We start from the raw sequence: 18,979 nt of genomic DNA on the forward strand, positions 1-18,979 counted from the left end.
CTGCCTATGAGCCTTAAGGTTACTTCTTCTGTTTTAAAAAAAGTTTTTTTTAAAATTTGCATATAAATGTTGTTGTTTCATCCTATAGGTGGTCGTGCGTGAACTTTTAGCTCAATACGCAAGACAATACGAAGAGAAGCCCGTGATTGGACTGCTGAGAAATTGGACAGGTGCCACGGCTGACACCCTAAGAACCAGGTACACCTCCTTTATAGCTAATAGGAAGGGAAAGGACTTGCATTTTATTTTTGAGGGGTAAGCCTAAGACGCCGTGCGCTTGGAGCTGCAAGCTGCTACCACCATTGTTAGTGGATGCTGCTGAGAGATTTGTACCACATTATTGTGAGGACTCCATCAGCAGCACCAGAACATAAACCAGGCCGATGCTTTGAACCAAAGTCATAAACTGGGGTTGCTGGGAATCTGAAATAAAAAGCAGAAAATGCTGGAAACGCTCAGCAGGTCAGGCAGCATCTGCGGAGAGAGGGAAACAGTTAACGGGCCGGATCTTAAACGGCCGCAAATCAGGCGGGCCTGTCCCCACAAGCGAACATAAAATATGGCGTGGGTCGGGAATCGACATCGTCACACCGGTCTCCAGTAGCATGGAAAGCAAGTGCAGAAATTGGAAGCCCACCGGCCATTTTTAAATAACCAATTAACAAGCTATTGAGCTTGTAAAAGAGGCAATTGTATGCAATTTTCATTGCCGCTCCATTTTTTGGGGATTCAGACGGGGAAAAAAGTTTGGGAGGGCTTTTAGAAGGGCTTTGTGCCGGTTATGAGGAGGTAGCATAAGGACAGAAGAAAAGCCTTCCTACAGGACCGTGGCTGCATGTGGCAGCAGAGTCTGCTACTGAAAGTGGCAGTGTTTCTATGTTCTTTGACTTCGTTTATTTAGTGTTTTGAGCCTGACATAAGAAGTAAGGAGAGAATGAGAGTGGAGAAGGCCTCTAGGTTTTGTAACCAGGACCAACTTCCTGTCCATGGCATAACCATGACGTCTCAGCCTAGACTCCTGACTGGGCGCTCAGCCTCCCCTTCGCGCTGCTAATTGGCGGCCTTCCTGCCGTGCGACCGCTAGTTGGCCATCCGACCCTTGATTTGCTTTGCTGAGATGGCGGGAGCAGGAGGGAACGAGCCACTCACTTTCTCTTCCACCTCCCTCACCCCACCTAAAACTGTAAAATCCAGCCCAGTGTTTTAGGTCAGTGACCCTTCATCAGAACCTATGCTTTGGAAACAGTGACCCATTCAAGAGCAATTCTCCCTCCTGCTCACCACAGCGCCCCCCCCACAACTGTGTGTCCCCCCCCCCACCATGCCCCACCCTGGATCTGTGGTGATGGCACTAACCATCTGTTTGGCTCTGTAGACTGAATAATTGATTATTTCTAACTTCTGAGAACTAGAACTAGAAGACATAACATGGTGGCAGCAGGTGTCAGTGACTAAGGCTCACATGGAGCTCTTAGACGGGGGCTCTTAGACGGATTCAACATTGAATTAGATTGAGAAAAAAAATTTGAATTAGTACAAGAGAGAGAAAACCTGAGCGAATTGTGCGAAAACAAAATGACATTATGATTTTTGATACGCTGGTTTGTCCGGTGTATCAGAGGAGATTCACAGCTAGAAGCGTATGCGAGCAATCGATTTATTGTTGCTTTAATTTTTTTATCCTCCCTCACTATTTTCTTCCCTTCCCTTGCCGAGTGTTGCCAACCCTCCAGGACTATCCTGGAGTCTCCAGGAATTAAAGGTTAATCTGCAGGGCACTACTGCAAGCAACCCAGGAGAAAAATAAGAGGACGTTTTTAAAAATTGCATGTCATGTTCTTTGAACACTTTTGTTTAATAGCTATAAAAATATTGAGGGATAGTGAAAAGGCTGTTTGACTGACGGTCGACAATTGGATAATCATGAGCCTGTTTGCTTCCTAATTGGCATGGGAAGTGAGCGCACTGCAAGGTTGAATGTCTAGGGCAGTTGGAAGGAGGAGATTTGTGACGAAGCCTCCAGAAATGCACCAACCAGCGTTGGCAACCCTACTGTTATATTGTTATATTATTCAGAAAGAAATAGGAACTAATTGTTCTGAGAATGTATATCCAGATTGCCACATTACAACAAAAACAAAATAGTGCAGATGCTGGAAACCTGAATTAAAAGCAGAAAGTGCTGGCAGGATTCAATGGAACTGGTTCTGAAGAAGAGTCACATTCAACTCGGGACGTTAACTCTGTTTCTCTCTTCAAAGATGCTACCAGACCTGCTGAGTATTTCCAGCACTTTCTGTTTTTATTTCAGGGTGCCACATTCATGGCTACACTGCAGTCAAGTATCGAGCAGCAATGTATCAGTCCGCCAGTCACATGGACGGCAGCAAGAAATACACTCGATGAAGTTCCAGCTTTTTGTGTCTAAAAGTGTGATTATTTTGAACTTCTGAGAGGACTAGAAGAGATCCTATCTTGAAGATGTAGAAACTTTACTGGAGTGCAGTTGCACAGATGCCTAAGTGGCCATTATTCATATTACGGAGAGCTGGCACGAACTTGATGGGCTGAATTCCTCTTTCTGTGCTCTAACCATTCTATATGTGAACCGTAACAGGAGTTTCAGCAAGGTACACAACCATAAGGGGCACCACCCTTCCGAGTTTAGGATTGCCAAGCCACCCAGGGTGTCCTGGCATCTCCAGGAATTAAAGGTTAATCTCCTGGAGATTGCTGTGTAAAAGAGGGAGAAAAATCATAGGGCATTCTAAAACAAATACAACAGGAGACGGTATTAATGGTTGACTGACAGTCAAGAATTGCCATGTAGATAATAAAGAGCATGTTTGCTTTCTAGTGGTGCATCACAAGGATGGATGTGACAGGCATATGGGGAGGTGGGGGGGTGGAATGAGGCTGCGCAGTTTGAGGCCAGAGGTCATGAGCTGAAACCTCTCAGAATTTGCATAACCAGAATTGGGAACCCTAGCCTGAGCCTAGTCATGTCCTCATCTGATGTGCACAGACTTGCACTTTCAGCAGGAGAGCCGAAACCCTAGCTGATGCTTCCCTTCCTAACCCAGGGGTATTGAGTTCAATCACAGTGCTCTTGCCATCCCCTCGCTGAAAACAGGTAACTTTGCACAGACCAGGATGAAGCCTGGAGCCTTCCTGCCCCAAATAAAAGCAGAACAAGCTGGAAATTGTGGCAATGTCTGTGGAGAGAGATAAACGTCGATCTCAGGATGTGATGAGAGTGGTTTGAGGAATGCTGAATATCTTGGAGATATTTGCAATTGTGGGTGGACCCAAAACGCGAAGGGTGGAATTTTAGTTGGAATCCACGTGGAATAAGTCTGAGCCGGAGGCAAGAGATCTGTCTGTGAAAATGCGTACTTGTAGACACCTAATCAAACTCCCTCCCTAACTCCACCGTGGGTGTGCCTACACCACATGGACTGCAGCGGTTCAAGAAGGCATCTCACCACCACCTTCACAAGGCAATTAAGGGTGGGCAATAAATGCTGGCCTAGCCAGCGACGCCCACATCCCATAAACAAATAAAAAAGCGCGAGAAGGGAAAACAATGAAAGTGAATAAGGTGGAAGAGACAAGTGGAAATTCCTCAGAGAGAATAGCAGATCTTTTTCAAGGTGCGTATTAAGACTTGTTAAGCATTTCCAGCATTTTCTGTTTTTATTACAGATATCCAGCATCCTCAGTACTTTGCCCTTGTCTTTCTGCCATGTTTGGTTCAATTACTTGGTGGATAAATTTCTTGAACCATCGGAAAGGTACATCACAATTTTAAACAGCTGCTCAGGCACACGATCCGCCACCACCTCCGCACCCCCCCCCTCCCCCCACAAAACCCCCAACCACCCAGCCGCAGCTATGGTGCTGTCAAATATGGGACAGATTCCTGAACACCAGCCTTAACTCAGTATATTCATGAATCCCTTCGAACTGGAAGAGATGCACCACCTTAGTGCGATATTTGGAGAGAAAGCAGAGCGGCCCTTAACTTCAGAGGTGTTTGGCAGTCTGTTACAATCAGGACTGGGGGGAGACAAAAACACTTCCCGGCAGTGAAACTACTTGAAGCTCGTTTTCCTGGAATTCAACCCTCTATCTGCTTTGTTAGGGTGTTTTCAAATGTGTGTTTACCAGCAGACAAGGCTATCTGAATCAGTATCCATAGATCCGAGTAACAAGACACATAATGAGAGTCAGACCAAAGTACTGCAACATTCGGGCTTTCCGGCAACATCACCACAAAAGATAAAAGGTTCAAAATTATCTTTGAAGCTACTGGTGAAAAATAGAACTAGGAAGGAGCATGCCTTACCATAAGTCCTTTATTTACACTAAAACATTAAATGGGTTCTGAATTGGCGCTGGAGGAGAGATCTTTCCAGTAATAAACACGTACAACTATGGAGAAACATATTCTTCACTCCCACTCCAGCTACCTCAGGGGTAAATATGCAATATGGGTTTGTGTTGTGCGACTGAAACCACGCACTTTATGTTTGTGCGCCTAAATTCATCCCGTTACAGTGCAGCAAATTTTTGCCTGGTGCTCTCCAGCTCTTCCATTAGGTTCCATGGCTGTACAAAACCCTACAGAAAGAAAACATACACGGCCAAATTCCACATTTCATAAAATCATGCAGCCCAGAAGGTGGCCATTCGACCAATCATGCCTGTGCTGGCTCTTTGAGAGAGTTATCCAATTCGTCTTAATTATCCCATCTTTTCCCCTTTAAGTGTCTATTCAACTCCCTTTTGAAAGTTCCAATTGACTCTGCTTCCACTGCCCTTTCTTGCAGTACGTTCCACATCATACCATCTTGCAGCAAAAAGACATTTTCCTCACCTTTACTCACATTTATATGACTAAAACCAGGCTCCTTTTATTAATAACTTAATCATAGACCCAATAAAGTTTACACTTCAGAAGGCAGTGGATGAAGGCTGCGAGTCCAGATTTCCCATTATCAGCGAGACTTGGATATAAGGGTTGATTCAGCGCTCTCACATTCACAGCAGGAAGCCAGCTGTGCCTGAGTTAAGAGTAAATTCCTGTAAATCCCTGTACCGCTCTTGTCAACTGCTGTTATAATAAGGAGTAGTCTGGCTAAGTATCTGACAAAACTTTTGATGTTCAAAACAAATATAGAAAGCACATTAAAAGACAGAAATGACAAATCCAATGTTGGGCTGTTAAATCAATAGGTGCCTCACTGGTAGTTGGAGCCCTGTAATTCCAATGCTGCATAATGTGGCTCACTTCATCTGTCCAGGACTCTGTGTTCCCTCATTGATGTTGGCCATTATGAGACCATGGGAAAAGCTTTCCCCTCCGGAAGTGGGAGCGGGCGCGGGCGGGCGCACCTCCAATTGGCGCCACCATTTTATGTGGCCCGCCCAGCGTGACATCTGCCAGGAAGCGCTAAGTGTTCCCTGGGGGGGGGGATTCCCTTAGCCGAGAGTGCACTATTTCGCGCATGAGCGCACAGATCTCCCTGAGGCTAAGTGCTGCCTCAGGGAGATCGGCTCTGAATTAAAATTTGCAATAAAAATGATAGGAAAATTTCCCTGACATGTCCCCTCATGTGACACTGTCACGTGAGTCGGGACGTGTCCATAACTTTAACTGAAGCCTTTATTAAAAATTTAAATAGCCTCATGAAACCTCATCCTGCCTGTGGATGAGGTTTCATGCTTTTTCTGAAGCCTGCCAGGGCTCCCTGCCTGCCCACCAACCTTAAGGTTGGACAGGCAGGTCCATTAATGATTTTAATTAGTGTCTCAATGGCCTCAATGGGCCATTGACAGGTCGGCGGGCGCGCAGCTGACTCGGCTATGCCCCCACCGACCTGAAAATGGAAATGACGAGGGGTGATGTCGGGAGTTCCGCCCGACGTCATCCCGCGTCATTTTACGCGTTGGCGAGTGGGCCCCGCCCCTGCTCGCCAACCAGAAGATCCTGCCCCATAACTGCATTTGACCACTTACTGAAAGCAGTACTGTAGTCTGCAAAGGGATGTGCGCTGCTGGAGTAACGGGATATAATTGTTAACAATATTAACTACATTTCAAAAGTGCTTCATTAGCTTCATTGTACCTTGAGATGTCCTGAGGTAATGAAAGGCATTGTACTATTACAAACCTTTCTTTCTTTAGGTGTCTTACATTGAATGTTGTATTTACGGCCTCTCCTTAACCCCTCTATACCTGGAAACAGTGCTTCTATAGCTAGCCTCTGTCTGCCAGGGTTAGTGAGGGATAATAAAATCAAATCAAGGTTGCCACTGCTGTCAGATATCCAGCTACCCAGCTGAGCTGCCTGTGTGTGTGGCCAATGGGTGGGGGCAGAACCTGATTTGGTTGTATTTCCTGCCCTGTTTGTAATCAGCCTGGAGATACCCACTGTGTACTAACTGTGGAGTTGTGCACTGTTGTAAGAAATAGAAGCAGAGAAAAGTGGAAGAAGGAAGAATGGAATTATTTGTGACTGTTGTTTTGTTGAGTTCAGGAACTGTGTATATAAAAGGCAGCCTAAAAGGAGGAAGGAGAACAGACAATTTAGATTACTTAACACAGAGAGCAGTGAATACTGGGGCACAGTGGAGGTAGATTATTAAAGAGGGAACTGAATAGAGAGGATTAATAAATCTTTGAATTAGAGTAGTGTATGGAATTGATTGAACTTTGAAACTGTTCAGATAAACTTCAGAGGCCTCTTCTAGTCTGAACATTAATATGTTCCTTCAGTCTAATTGTAGTTTTGGTTTACCTGCTCTAAACTGTAACTAAAATAATTTGCTGTTTACAATTTTTTTAACTGTTGAAAAACTCTGATCATATGTCCATTAATTTCCCAATAGTATCCTAGCATTTAGCACAGAGACGGTGGGCAGCCTGAGCTTCTTACTGAAAGCACTAAATTACCGAGAGAGAGTCCTTCAACGCAGTTTGGCAGCCAGACTCTACAGTAAGGTAAAGTCAGAACCCAGGTACCTCAATGAGATTAATGGTTGTTGTTAATTTTATTGTTATTCTTCTGACTCACTTGCTTATGTCAGTCACTGAGGTAACCATACACAAAATCACAACCAACAGCAAAGAGAGTTGTTTAAAATTCACTTGTGAGGGGATTGTGTTCTTGAATGAATGAATACATTAATCCGTGGGAGAGTCAATCCAGATTCTTCTTGTCCACTTTTCTCTGACCAGTTTCAGAGGGGTTTGAAAGGGGCTTGAAAGCAGGTTGTCTTTGTCCCTTCTTGGTGAGCAAATGATGCTGGGACAGGGTGAGGAGAGGACCTAAAGAGAGGAAGAAAAAATAATGTAAAAATAACTACAGCGAAGAGATGAATTGTTTGTTTCTTATGGTAACACCTATTTGCAATCACCACAAGTGCTCCCTGTAGCCAACAGGCTCAAGTTTAAAACACCTCTGTCCTCTCTGCTTGCACTCTGTTGTTGAGTCTCAAATTTATAAATTAAGGTGTTCCCCAATCATTCAGCCTTGAGTCAACCGAGTAATTTTATTTTCCATAAAGTCAATGGTGAAGAGAAGCGAGCATGTATAAAACAGTTGTCGATTCCCTATTGCCCTTTTCATTCTACTGCACAAGGCAAATTTCTCACCCATTGTCCTCAGGCTTACCTTGTCATTAGGCTTACAAAGTAGGCAACTAACAAAGAAAATTGCACCCTATTTGAGGTATAAGGACAAATCCGAAATAAAACAGCACGTTCTGGAAATGTGCACTTGCCCACTCTGCCTTTCCAGCATTTGCATTTTTTTTTAACAAATTAGTGGATATCCTGTGACATTGCTCATCCCAAGTCAAAAGATGAACTATTTAAACCAACAGGTAAACCAAAAGGGGAGGTGGTGATGTAATGGTAATGTCACTGGACGAGTATTCCAGAGGCCCAGGCAAATGCTCTGCAGGTTCAAAACCCACCATGACTGGTGGAATTTCAATTTAATTAATAAAAATCTGAAATTAAAAGCTAGTCTCAGTAATGGTGACCATGAAACCATTGTCATTGTAAAAACCCATCTAGTTCACTAATGTCCTTTAGGGATGGAAACCTGACATCCTTACCTGGTCTGCATGTGACTCCAGACCCGGATGAGTTCTGCAAGAGCCACTCTGCTTCTGACCTCATTACAGCCTTGGTGAGGCGAGAGTGACTGCCCTTGACACCAAGTCAGCATTTGACTGAGTGTGGCATCAAGGAGTGTAGCAAAACTGAAGTCAATGGGAATCAGGGGGGAAACTCTCCACTGGTTGGAGTCCTACCTAGCACAAAGGAAGATGGTTGTGGTTGTTGGAGGTCAGTCATCTCAGTCCTGGGACATTGCTGCAGGAGTTTCTCAGGGTAGCGTCCTTGGCCCAACCGTCTCCAGCTGCTTCGTCAAGGACCTTCCCTCCGTCAGAAGTGGGGATGTTCTGTGATGATTGTTCAGCATTCCCAGCTGATATAGTTGGAGCAGGCTCAAGGGGCTGAAGGACCTCCTCCTGCTCTTGATTTGTATGTTGGCATATCTCAGAAGGTTTTACAGAAAGCAATTGTGAAAATTGCGAGAAGTAAACACCATACACAAACTTTTAATACATAATAGATTTGTATGTGACAGATTTTGCATGAAGATAATGGGGGGAATTTTAACCACACAGGATAAGTAGGCGGGGGGAAGGGGTGAGTGGGAAGCAAAAAATTTAAAATCTCAAACCCAACTCCAACCTACCCACTTCCGGTTTTAATGAAGGTGGGTTGGGGGCGGGTGACCAATTCACTCACAGGAGACAGGTCAGTCAGTAGAAGCTTTTCAGGAGGCTGGGTGCCTCTATTTTAACAGGATTTTTATCTTTACTCTGTGAAAACCAGTTTTGTTGGACTCAGTAACCTGGCAGGGAAAAGGAGGAGAGAAGCCCTGGGTCCATCAGGTGAGTGTATTTATAGCACTTCTTGTGGCCCTAAGGCAGGAGTATTCCCCTCACCCAATGCAATCTCCAACAACCCCCATGATTTCCGACTACCCCCGTGATCTCCGCCTCTCCACCACGATTTCTGAAGGTCCCCCATGATCTCTGACTCTCCTCCCAGATCTCTGACTCCCCCAGGCCCCCCAACTCAATCTCTGACTCCACCCCCTTCCCAAGATGTCCGAGTTCCCAGCCCTGTAATCTCCGACTCTAACGCCCCTGCCCAGCCCCCGCGTTCTCCAAATCCCCAGCCCCCGCAGTCTCCAACTCCCCACTCCCACCATCTCTGACATTCCCCCCCACTGTCCGCCAGGATCTCCAACTTCCCCTCGCGATCTCTGTCTCCGATCCCCCACACAGTAAATAAAATACCAGGGCCAATGTCACTGAAAGTGATGGACTAACTAACAACTTGCTTTGAAACCTAGGATATTTTAGAGAAAGCTTTCTTGTTTTGCTCTTAACTGTTCAAGAATGTGCTCCTTTTCCTAGGTAACGATAAAGAAGGAAGAGCCCTTTGGTGCCTGGAACTCTTGCCTCCACCATGTCACTTACCTAGCCCTGGCTCACATTCATCGAGGTCAGTAACAATACCTCTTCATTTGACATTTTAATATTTGCCATATTTAGGTTGCTAGGTACATTGCAACAAATCCAACACAAAAACAACTTTCTGGTTTATGTCAGTAGATCTCCGTCACCAGCTGGCAGGAGATGTGTGAGACCAGCCCTGATAATTATTTTCTTTAATCTCCAATTTTCCCTCCTCTATAACTGTAGGTGTGCAAAGGTGCAGTTCCATTAATACCTTTATGTATCTCGATCAACTGGTGTGAACCTTGCCAATGGGGCAATGTATCAAAACATGGAGAACATCAAAGTGGAGGCCCCACAGTCAAACCCAATTCAAATCCCACAGCAAAATCCAGTCTAATCCCCGGACAATCCCAATTCAGTCCCCACAGTCAAACCCAGTCCAGTCCCCACAGTCAAACCCAATCCAGTCCCCACAGTCAAACACAATCCAGCCCCCACAGTCAAACACAATCCAGTCCCCACGGTCAAACACAATCCAGCCCCCACGGTCAAACACAATCCAGCCCCCACAGTCAAACACAATCCAGTCCCCACGGTCAAACACAATCCAGCCCCCACGGTCAAACACAATCCAGTCCCCACAGTCAAACCCAATCCAGTCCCCACAGTCAAACACAATCCTGTTCTCACAATCAAACACAATCCAGTTCTCACATTCAAACCCAATCCAGTCCCCACAGTCAAACCCAATCCAGTCCCCACAGTCAAACCCAATCCAATCCCCACAATCAAACCCAATCCAGTCCCCACAGTCAAACACATTCCAGTCCCCAGTCAAACACAATCCAGTCCCCACAGTCAAACACAATCCAGTCCCCACAGTCAAACACAATCCAGTCCCCAGTCAAACTCAATCCAATACCCACAGTCAAACACAATCCAGTCCCCAGTCAAACTCAATCCAATACCCACAGTCAAACACAGTCCAGTCCCCAGTCTAACACAATCAAGTTCTCACAGTCAAACACAATCCAGTCCCCAGAGTCAAACACAATACAGTCCCCACAGTAAAACACAATCCAGTCCCCACAGTAAAACCTAATTCTGTCCCCACAGTCAAACTCAATCCAGTCCCCCCAGTCAAACACAATCCAACCCCCACAGTCAAACCCAATCCCATACCCACAGTCAAAGTCAATGCAGTCCCCAGTCAAACCCAATGCAATACCCACAGTCAAGCTCAATGCAGTCCCCACTGTCAAACACAATCTAGTCCCCACAGTTAAACCCAATCCAGTCCCCAGTCAAACACAATCCAACCCCCACAGTCAATCCCAATCCAATACCCACAGTCAAACACAATGCCGTCCCCAGTCAAACACAATCTAATACCCACAGTCAAACCCAATCTAGTCCCCTCAGTCAAACCCAATCCAATATCCACAGTCAAACACAATCTAGTCCCCACAGTCAAACATAGTCTAGTCCCCTCAGTCAAACCCAATCCAGTCCCCAGTCAAACCCAATCTAGTCCCCACAGTCAAACCCAATCCAGTCCCCACAGTCAAACATAATTCAGTCCCCACAGTCAAAACCAAACCAATCCCCATAGTCAAATCCAATCCAACCCCTACAGCAAAACCCAATCCAGTCTCCACACCTGAGTCCAAACCAATTCCTTTAGCGGAACCCAGTACAGTCGTGTCACAATACCCAGACCCGCTGTTCTAGCAGGAGTCACTGGGTGCAACAGTTGTGGGAACTGTATTTGATTTTTGGCCTGCTGAACCCAGGATACTGAGGCTATTTGTGACACTCCTACATTGCCCAAGTACCCAGATCAGTAACCAGGGCAGAACTTTTACGTTGTCAGGCAGGCGCGACGAGCGGGCCCAGGAGCAGCTGTTAAATCGACTGCTGCCCATGATTGGGTCCCGAACGCAAGTTCACGCTGGCTGGCCAATTAACGCGCACTGATAACCTCAGCGCTGCCGGGGTGGGGGCGGGAGGAGCGCGAGCGCTGAAGTGTGCGCATGCGCGGGCGTGCATTCAGTGAAAGCTCCCTGAAGGCACAGAGCTGCCTCAGGGAGCTGAAGATTTTGAACATTAAAAATAAAGATCTCAAAATAAGGAAAACATGTCCTCTCATGTGATTCTGTCACATGAGCAGGGACATGTTGATAATGAGTTTATAAAATTTTTATTGTTTTTTTTAATCCCGCCCGTGGATGAGGTTTCACAAAAAATGCAAAGGCCGCCTGGCCTGCTCGCCAACCGTTAAGGTTGGATGGGCAGGTAAAATTTCACTTTAATTAATTGACTGATGGGGCTTAACAGCCCTCTTAATTGTCGGTGGGCACGCTGCCAACTCCTGCGCGTGCCCGCCGACCGAAATATCGCGCGCTATTTCATGCTTGTGTTTGTTGGGCGCGCATCTGCATGCCAAGCTGAAAGTCCTGTCCCAGAAGGCGATGGAGGCACGACTTCAGGAGAGACGGGGAAGGGCAAAGAGAATTGGACAGATAGGATTTTCCTTTAAGCGAAAGAAATATTTTTGAATTTACTGTTCACTAATGACCACATTTGCACTTGTAATGCCTGAAAAGGTACACGTGAAGTATAGAATACGCCAGAAAATCTGTAATCAAGGAGACTCAACCTGTTTGGTACTTTATCAACATTTAACAGTTTGTTAATTGGTTTGAAAATTCGCTACTTCTGTTCACAGACTTGGTGTTTTGTGGCCTGCCTATTTCTTTCCATCTTTCCATCGACTTGCACGGGAAGAGAGAGTACCTCTGTCCAGTCATTTATTTTGTATACCTTTATACGTCCGTGAGGCACTTTTCTTTGAGGTTTCCGGCATCTGGTCAAACAGACAAAATCAAAATCAAAAAAAGTGACTGTTTCTGCTTTCCTTTGAGTGGTTTATGTAGAAGGGTAGGATGGGATGCAGTGGTACAATTCAAATTCACGTAATGCTTTGTAATGCTGACATGTTGGGCGGGATATCATAGGAATTGCTACACAAGGAAAGACTATGGTCCATCTAGATTGACTTTCACCATCCTGGTCATCGCATGCTACAACAGCACTCGAGTTGTTGGCTGATCATGGTAATCAATCTCTATCAGCCTGCAATCAGATCCAGACCTGAGGTGAGGAAACCCCCAGTGGTAGAAAGCTTTGGGAACCAGAGATCCAAAAGCCTCCTGTTCTTCCCAAGCAAACAGGAACTATTGACTACAAAAGCAGCAGACAATCGCATCAGCCTCCATTATACAGTTGAATGCTACTTTGTGGTGTCTCAAATTAAAAAAAAATCTTATCAATATCTTATCTTAACAAATATTATCCAGGATCCTTATATCTGACTAGGATCTGCTGTGATTCCCTCTACATATGAATGGCCCATCAATGCTCTAACATACTCACATACCAGGTATCTGCAGCCCCAACTTGAGAGGGAGAGAGAGTCAAGGAAATTGGAGGAGGAAATAAGACTATTTACTCCTGGATCTGTTTTAGCAGATATGGTCAATTCATTTATCGCTAGTCAGTTTATCTGCTTCATTCATTCATTAATTTCCTAAACTGCAACATTAAAAGTAATTCTGGTGCATTTAGCCTCTCTTCAGTCACAATGCAAAGATCTTTGTTTAAACTCTAAGCCTTGAATGTGCACCTTAGCCCATAAACAAGACATTTTCTTGAAATTGCTTTCTGATTTTAACAGTGGGTGAATGCCTTCATTAACATGACAGAGAAAGGAATTTCACACGAATGTGTTAATTGTTTCTACGCTTTTATCACAGAGTAATTTCAAGCCCTTAGCATGGAATGAAGGTATTTTGGCCTGAGCATTTCCCTCTGTAATTTTCCTACGCGTCCCTAATGATAGAATTACTGCAAAAATTTCATCAAACTCTATCTGTTTCTCCCGATGTTATATTGTGTGGTTTAAAAAAAGGCTCTCTCTGAATGACCTGAAAGCCATTCAAGGAAGGGAGGTGTAGGTTTTGATCCCTGGCTTGTGCTAAATTAGCAAAGCTCAGCCAGAGCAGTTGTATAGGCACTGTTCTCTCAGCACTGTAGGTTAAGGAAGGAAAAATCTGTCAGGGTTCCCAGTATCCAGGAGCCCCCTGATGAAACTGCATGTGAGTGTGAGATTCGCCTCAGCCACAATATCATTTATAATAGCCCTGCCAACATTCACCATCGCGGCTGAACCACGAATAATGGCCACCTCGATAAGGTACTTGAGGGCAAACCAGCACGCGAGGAACCATATCTCAAAAAAATGTTGCAATCTTCAAAAATGAAAAGCCAAGGGGGGGATAAAAGCCTGAGGAAAAAGATTTCACCATGGCCACATTGCTGTTGGTAATGCATCTGTTTTTGTGCTGATGAATTAATCTCTAACTTGAGTCCTTGGCTGCCTTAGCATCTTATGTTCTGATACATTAGCTTAAAGCATTTTCTGTGTGCAGAGGTCAGTATGACCAGACTTCTTCAGATGTTCCTGTGTTTAGTTTCCACAAGCAACAAAGTTACAGTAAAGTCCCGCAGTTCGCGACTTCTTCTTTAGCAATTTTGTTTACCCACGCGAAAGTCCTTAGACACACGATTGCCTATTGTGTTGCCCCAAATCTTTGCCTATCCGCGATTTAAGTGAACTAAAAACAAGTCCTTGTAACAAGCCAGTTCTTTCTGCGTGTGTGTGTGTGTGTGTGTGTGTGTGTGTGTGTGTGTGTGAGAGAGTGAGAGAGACGGACAGGGGGAAAAAAGAGATGCAGGTTAGCTGTATTTGTGCACACGTTAATGAAGAGATGTTTTTATAGATGAGAGAAGATTAGTTAAACAGCGTATCTTTCTCCCAGTTGTTGCAGTCTGTCTCTTTGGTTGCCCTCGATTCTTGCTTGGACCTGGCAACCAATGAGGGTTCCTGCTGTAGTGGCAGCTCCTCGCCCTTGTCCAAACAGGAGAGGGCCAGCAGCTGCAGCAACTTCTCCTTCAACCCTCCTGACTGTACTCCTTAGCCCAGGGGTGGGGAACCTATGGCCCGTGGGCTGGATCCAGCCTGTTGCTCAATTTCATCCGGCCCGCAGGCAAAATTTCTAAAATTAGAGACCTATGACAGAAGCGCCTTCAAAATAGCATTTATCATCATTGTTATGAATTGGCTTTGGATAAAAGCATCAGCTAAATTACTATAATAACATTTAACAATATAATATTCAAATTCAGCCATCACATTAAGACAGCCAAGAGTAACAAAGAGACAGACTGGGTGAGTTGAACATTTCTGTATTCTCTTAAGAAATACTAAATTAAGTTGGGTTTTATGTGTGTGTGGCCTGTGACCGATTTTGTCTATGTGTGAGTGGCATGTGATAAGAAAAAGGTTCCCCATCCCTGCCTTAGCAAGTGACCTTGCGTTTTTCTTTCTTTTGTTTTCTCGCCAGTTTCCCCTACCACTACTCCTCCTTTGTAGATGCTGACTTCTGTTGACATACAGTTCCATGGGCATAGCCACCTCTCACGCCTTATCCACCACTATTTGTGTGTTGGTCTTGTTGGTCTGTTTAACTATAGAAACATCATAGGGCAGAATCTTCGGGTCAGCGAGCGGGGTTAGGGCCTGCATCCTGACGTCACCACGCGTCATTCAGATTTTCAGTTCGGTGGGCGTGCACCTGAGTTGGCTGCACGCCTGCCGGACTGTCAAAGGTCTATTAGGGCCAGTTAACTATCAATTAAAACAATAGACTGAGCTGCCCGTCCAACCTTAAGGTTGGCGGGCAGGCGAAGAGCCCAGGCGACCTTTGCATTTCTCATGAAGGTTTTGAAAGGTTTGAAAAATTTTAAAATAAAATTCATAGGCATGTCCCAGCTCATGTGACAGTTTCACATGAGGGAACATGTCCTAAAAAATTTTTTTTCCTTTGTTAAAATTTTTAAAACTTAAACAAACCTCCCTGAGGCAGCTCTGTGCCTCAGGGAGATTTCTGCGCTCTTTCGCGCGCACACAGGCCCCGACTCAGGCAACCCCTCCGGCCTGCACAGGTAGCGCTCAGCGCGTCCGGGCCCGCCTCGCGCTGGGCGGGCCTTAATTGGCCTGCCCACGTGAAATGGCGGCGCCCAGCCGATCGCGGGCCCGCACCTGCTCCCACACAACCTGCCCCCCTCCGACGGGGAGAAAATTCTCCCCATAGTGAAGTTTAATTCTGTTTTTCCCCCAATATTTGAACATACACAACAAACACATAGGCTGGAATATATATGCAGACACACCACCACCCACCCATTCATAGGCAGGAGTTGTTGGACAGCAATTCTGAACAGAAATCCTAACCCACAAGCAGTGGAGCTAATTCCAGCATTGTTATTGACGCCTCGTCTCATATCTGCCTGTTCATTACCAAGTAGAGAAGTTTAGCATATGACTACACTGAAATTGAGCTGAATGGAAAGAGTTTCAAACAAGAATTGGAAGTTACTTTGCCTTACTGGCTATAAAATGGGAGGGAACTTTTTTTTTAATAACAGGTTAATAGGACTGTAGAGCAAATTACAACAGGGTGATGGAATAAGGTTCACAAGAGGACTGGATGAATTCCTGTCAGTAGAGAGGATACAGAGATGTTAGTTACAGAACCACATGAAGGAACTTGGTGGATAAAGAAAGAAGTTGGAATTTATTAATCGCCTTTCATCATCTCAAGATGTTCAAAAGCGCTTCATAGCCAATGATGCAATGTGGGATAAGCAGCAGCCAATTTTTGCCTCACAGTGAGTTAAATGATCTGATCACTCGCTTTTAGTGATGTTGATTGACAGCCAAGAATTGAACAAAACTGCTGTCCTTCAAATAATGTTGTGGAATCTTTTACGTCCACCTGACAGCATTTCTGACAGTGCAGCACTCCCTCAGCACTGCACAGAAGTGTAGGCCTAGATTTTGTACATAAGACTCTGAAGTGGGGCTAGAACTCAACAGCCTCTTGACTCAGGGGACTTAGGAGTAGCTTGGAAGAGTATAGGCCAGATAGACCATTGCTTTATGTCAGTTTGTATTCAGTTGAAACCAGAGTTGGTCAGTGTGGCTCAATCAATCACTGGATAAGCTTTTGGAGCTGTTAGCAGATTTCCAGCCAATAAACATGCATTTTAATTACATTTGACGCCAGGAACAGAGAAAAGCACAATTAAAAAATCATAAAGTCTGTTGAATTTTGGGAATGCTATGATTTGCATATCTCCCCATCGCAATTAACCTCTTTGATCCTAAAATCTTGAGTCAGAAATTCCTTACCACACTATTAAAAAGATATTTAGACCAAATGAACAATTCCTAACTTTTGTGGCATGTTTAATTTTTAACTGTAGAATAAGTGCAGCAACTTCAGGCATTTCAATGATAACTTTCGGTCCCAAGACATCACTGCAGGAGTTCCTCAGTCCTCAGGAATTCTAGGCCCAACCCTCTTTAGCTGCTTCATCAATGACCTTCCCCCCATCATAAGGTCAGAAATGGGGATGTTCACCGATGAATGCACAATGTTCAGCACCAGTTGCAGCTCCTCAGATACTGAAACAGTGCGTGCCCAAATTCAGGAAGACCCGGACAACATTCAGGCTTGGGCTGATAAGTGGAAAATAGCAGTCACGCCACACATGTGCCAGGCAATGACCATCTCCAAGAAAAACTTTAGCCATCTCCTCTTGACATTCAATGGCATTACCATCACTGAATCCCCCCCATTATCAACATCCTGGGGTTACCATTGACCAGAAGCTGAACTGGACCAGCCAAATAAGTACTGTGGCTACAAGAGCAGGTCAGAGCCTAGGAATTCTGCGGTGAGTAACTCACCTCCTGACTCCCCAAAGCCTGTTTACCATCTACAAGATGGATTACTTTCCTCTTGCCTGGATGAGTGCAGCTCCAACAACACTCAAGAAGTAAATATCATCCAGGACAAAGCGGCCCATGTCTTCAGTACTCGATCCACCAACTTAAACATTCACTCCTTCCACCACCAACAAGATGCACTGCAGCAGCTTACCAATGCTCCTTTGACAGCGTCTTCCAAACTCGCAACCTCTACCACCAAAAAGGACAAGGGCAGCACATGCATGGGAACACGACCACCTGCAAGTTCCCCTCACTCACCATCCTGACTTGGAATTATATCGCTGTTCCTTCGCTGTTGTTGGGTCAAAACTCCCTCCCTAACAGCACTGTGGGAGTAGCTGCACCAGATGGACTGCAGCCATACAAGAATGTGGCTCACCACCGCCTTCCCAACGGCAATTACGGATAAGCAACAAATGCTAGCCTTGCTAGCATCACTCACATCTCACGAAAGAATGAAATAACGATACCCATATTGTGCAGCATCTGGACTAGTAGGAGATCTTGGACAGCAATCTCAGATTTCCATGTTTAACTGCACATGTGAGGACTTGACATTGATGTCTGATTTTCAAGTAAATAACAGTGAGAGCTGTTAGCATCACTGCTATTTTTAACACACAACAACCCGGCCGAGTAACACGCTTAAATTAAACAGGCTGACACCTCTATTCAAATAGCAGAGAGAGGAATGACAGACGAATGCATTCAATATTCTCACGCTCGTATCGTACCGGGTAACTTCAAGACCATCCTGCAGTAAAATGACGGGAGAAAAATGCAATTGAAAATGTAATCATCATGTATCAATTTGATCAGTTCCTTATTGTCGGATGTAATGTGAATATAAGTCTTTCTCTATGTTGACACTGATGCCATTAATGTAAATTTAGTTAGAAGCTAGACATCGCAAATAACTGTATAGGATGTTCTGTGAAACAATAACGTTTATCTAATGTTTAGTCTAGATCATAGTAGAAGACCCTCAGCAAAAAAATGATTTTTATTTTTAATCTCAGAGCAATACTCGAGGGGAGGTGATGGTGTACTGGTATTATCGCTGGACCAGTAATCCAGAGACCCAGGGTAATGCTCTGGGGACCTGGGTTCGAATCTTGCCATAGCAGGTGGTGGACTTTGAATTCAATAAAAATCTGGAATTAAAACTCTAATGATGACCATGAAACCATTGTCGATTGTTGTAAAAACCCATCTGGTTCACTAATGCCCTTTAGGGAAGGAAATCTGCCATCCTTACCTGGTCTGGCCTACAAGTAACTCCAGACCTGCAGCAATGTGGTTGACTCTTAAATGCCCTCTGAAATGGCCTAGCAAGTTACTCAGTTGTGTCAAACCACTACAAAGCCTCAAAAAAGGAACAAGACTGGATGGACTGCCTGGCATCGACCTAGACACCGGAAACAACAACGACATCATACCCTGTTGACCCTGCCAAGCCCTCCTGACTAACATCTGGGGGCTAGTGCCAAAATTGGAGAGCTGTCTCACAGAC

At 44.9% G+C, this 18,979-nt stretch overlaps 1 protein-coding gene and 1 long non-coding RNA gene across 8 annotated transcripts in view; one reads left to right on the forward strand and one right to left on the reverse strand.

Moving 5' to 3' along the window:
- Positions 1 to 18,979, forward strand: part of acoxl (acyl-CoA oxidase-like) — a 418,282-nt gene that overhangs the window by 351,082 nt on the left and 48,221 nt on the right. For both annotated transcript variants that reach the window (XM_078542642.1, XM_078542643.1), the window contains 3 exons: positions 89 to 198; positions 6,894 to 7,005; positions 9,504 to 9,591. In XM_078542642.1, coding sequence (XP_078398768.1) covers positions 89 to 198; positions 6,894 to 7,005; positions 9,504 to 9,591 — 310 coding nt within the window. The remainder of the gene's footprint in view (positions 1 to 88; positions 199 to 6,893; positions 7,006 to 9,503; positions 9,592 to 18,979) is intronic.
- The window catches only part of LOC144681001 (uncharacterized), a 585,681-nt gene continuing 573,742 nt past the window's right edge, over positions 7,041 to 18,979 (reverse strand). For 3 of the 6 annotated variants that reach the window (XR_013576664.1, XR_013576659.1, XR_013576658.1), the window contains 2 exons: positions 17,937 to 18,030; positions 7,041 to 7,332 (listed from right to left, as the gene is read on the reverse strand). This is a non-coding gene — a long non-coding RNA (uncharacterized LOC144681001). The remainder of the gene's footprint in view (positions 7,333 to 17,936; positions 18,031 to 18,979) is intronic. The other 3 variants (XR_013576666.1, XR_013576663.1, XR_013576660.1) reach the window with 1 other exon arrangement.

This window comes from Cetorhinus maximus, chromosome 5 (assembly GCF_964194155.1).
Source record: "Cetorhinus maximus chromosome 5, sCetMax3.hap1.1, whole genome shotgun sequence".
Taxonomy (NCBI): Eukaryota; Metazoa; Chordata; class Chondrichthyes; order Lamniformes; family Cetorhinidae; genus Cetorhinus; species Cetorhinus maximus.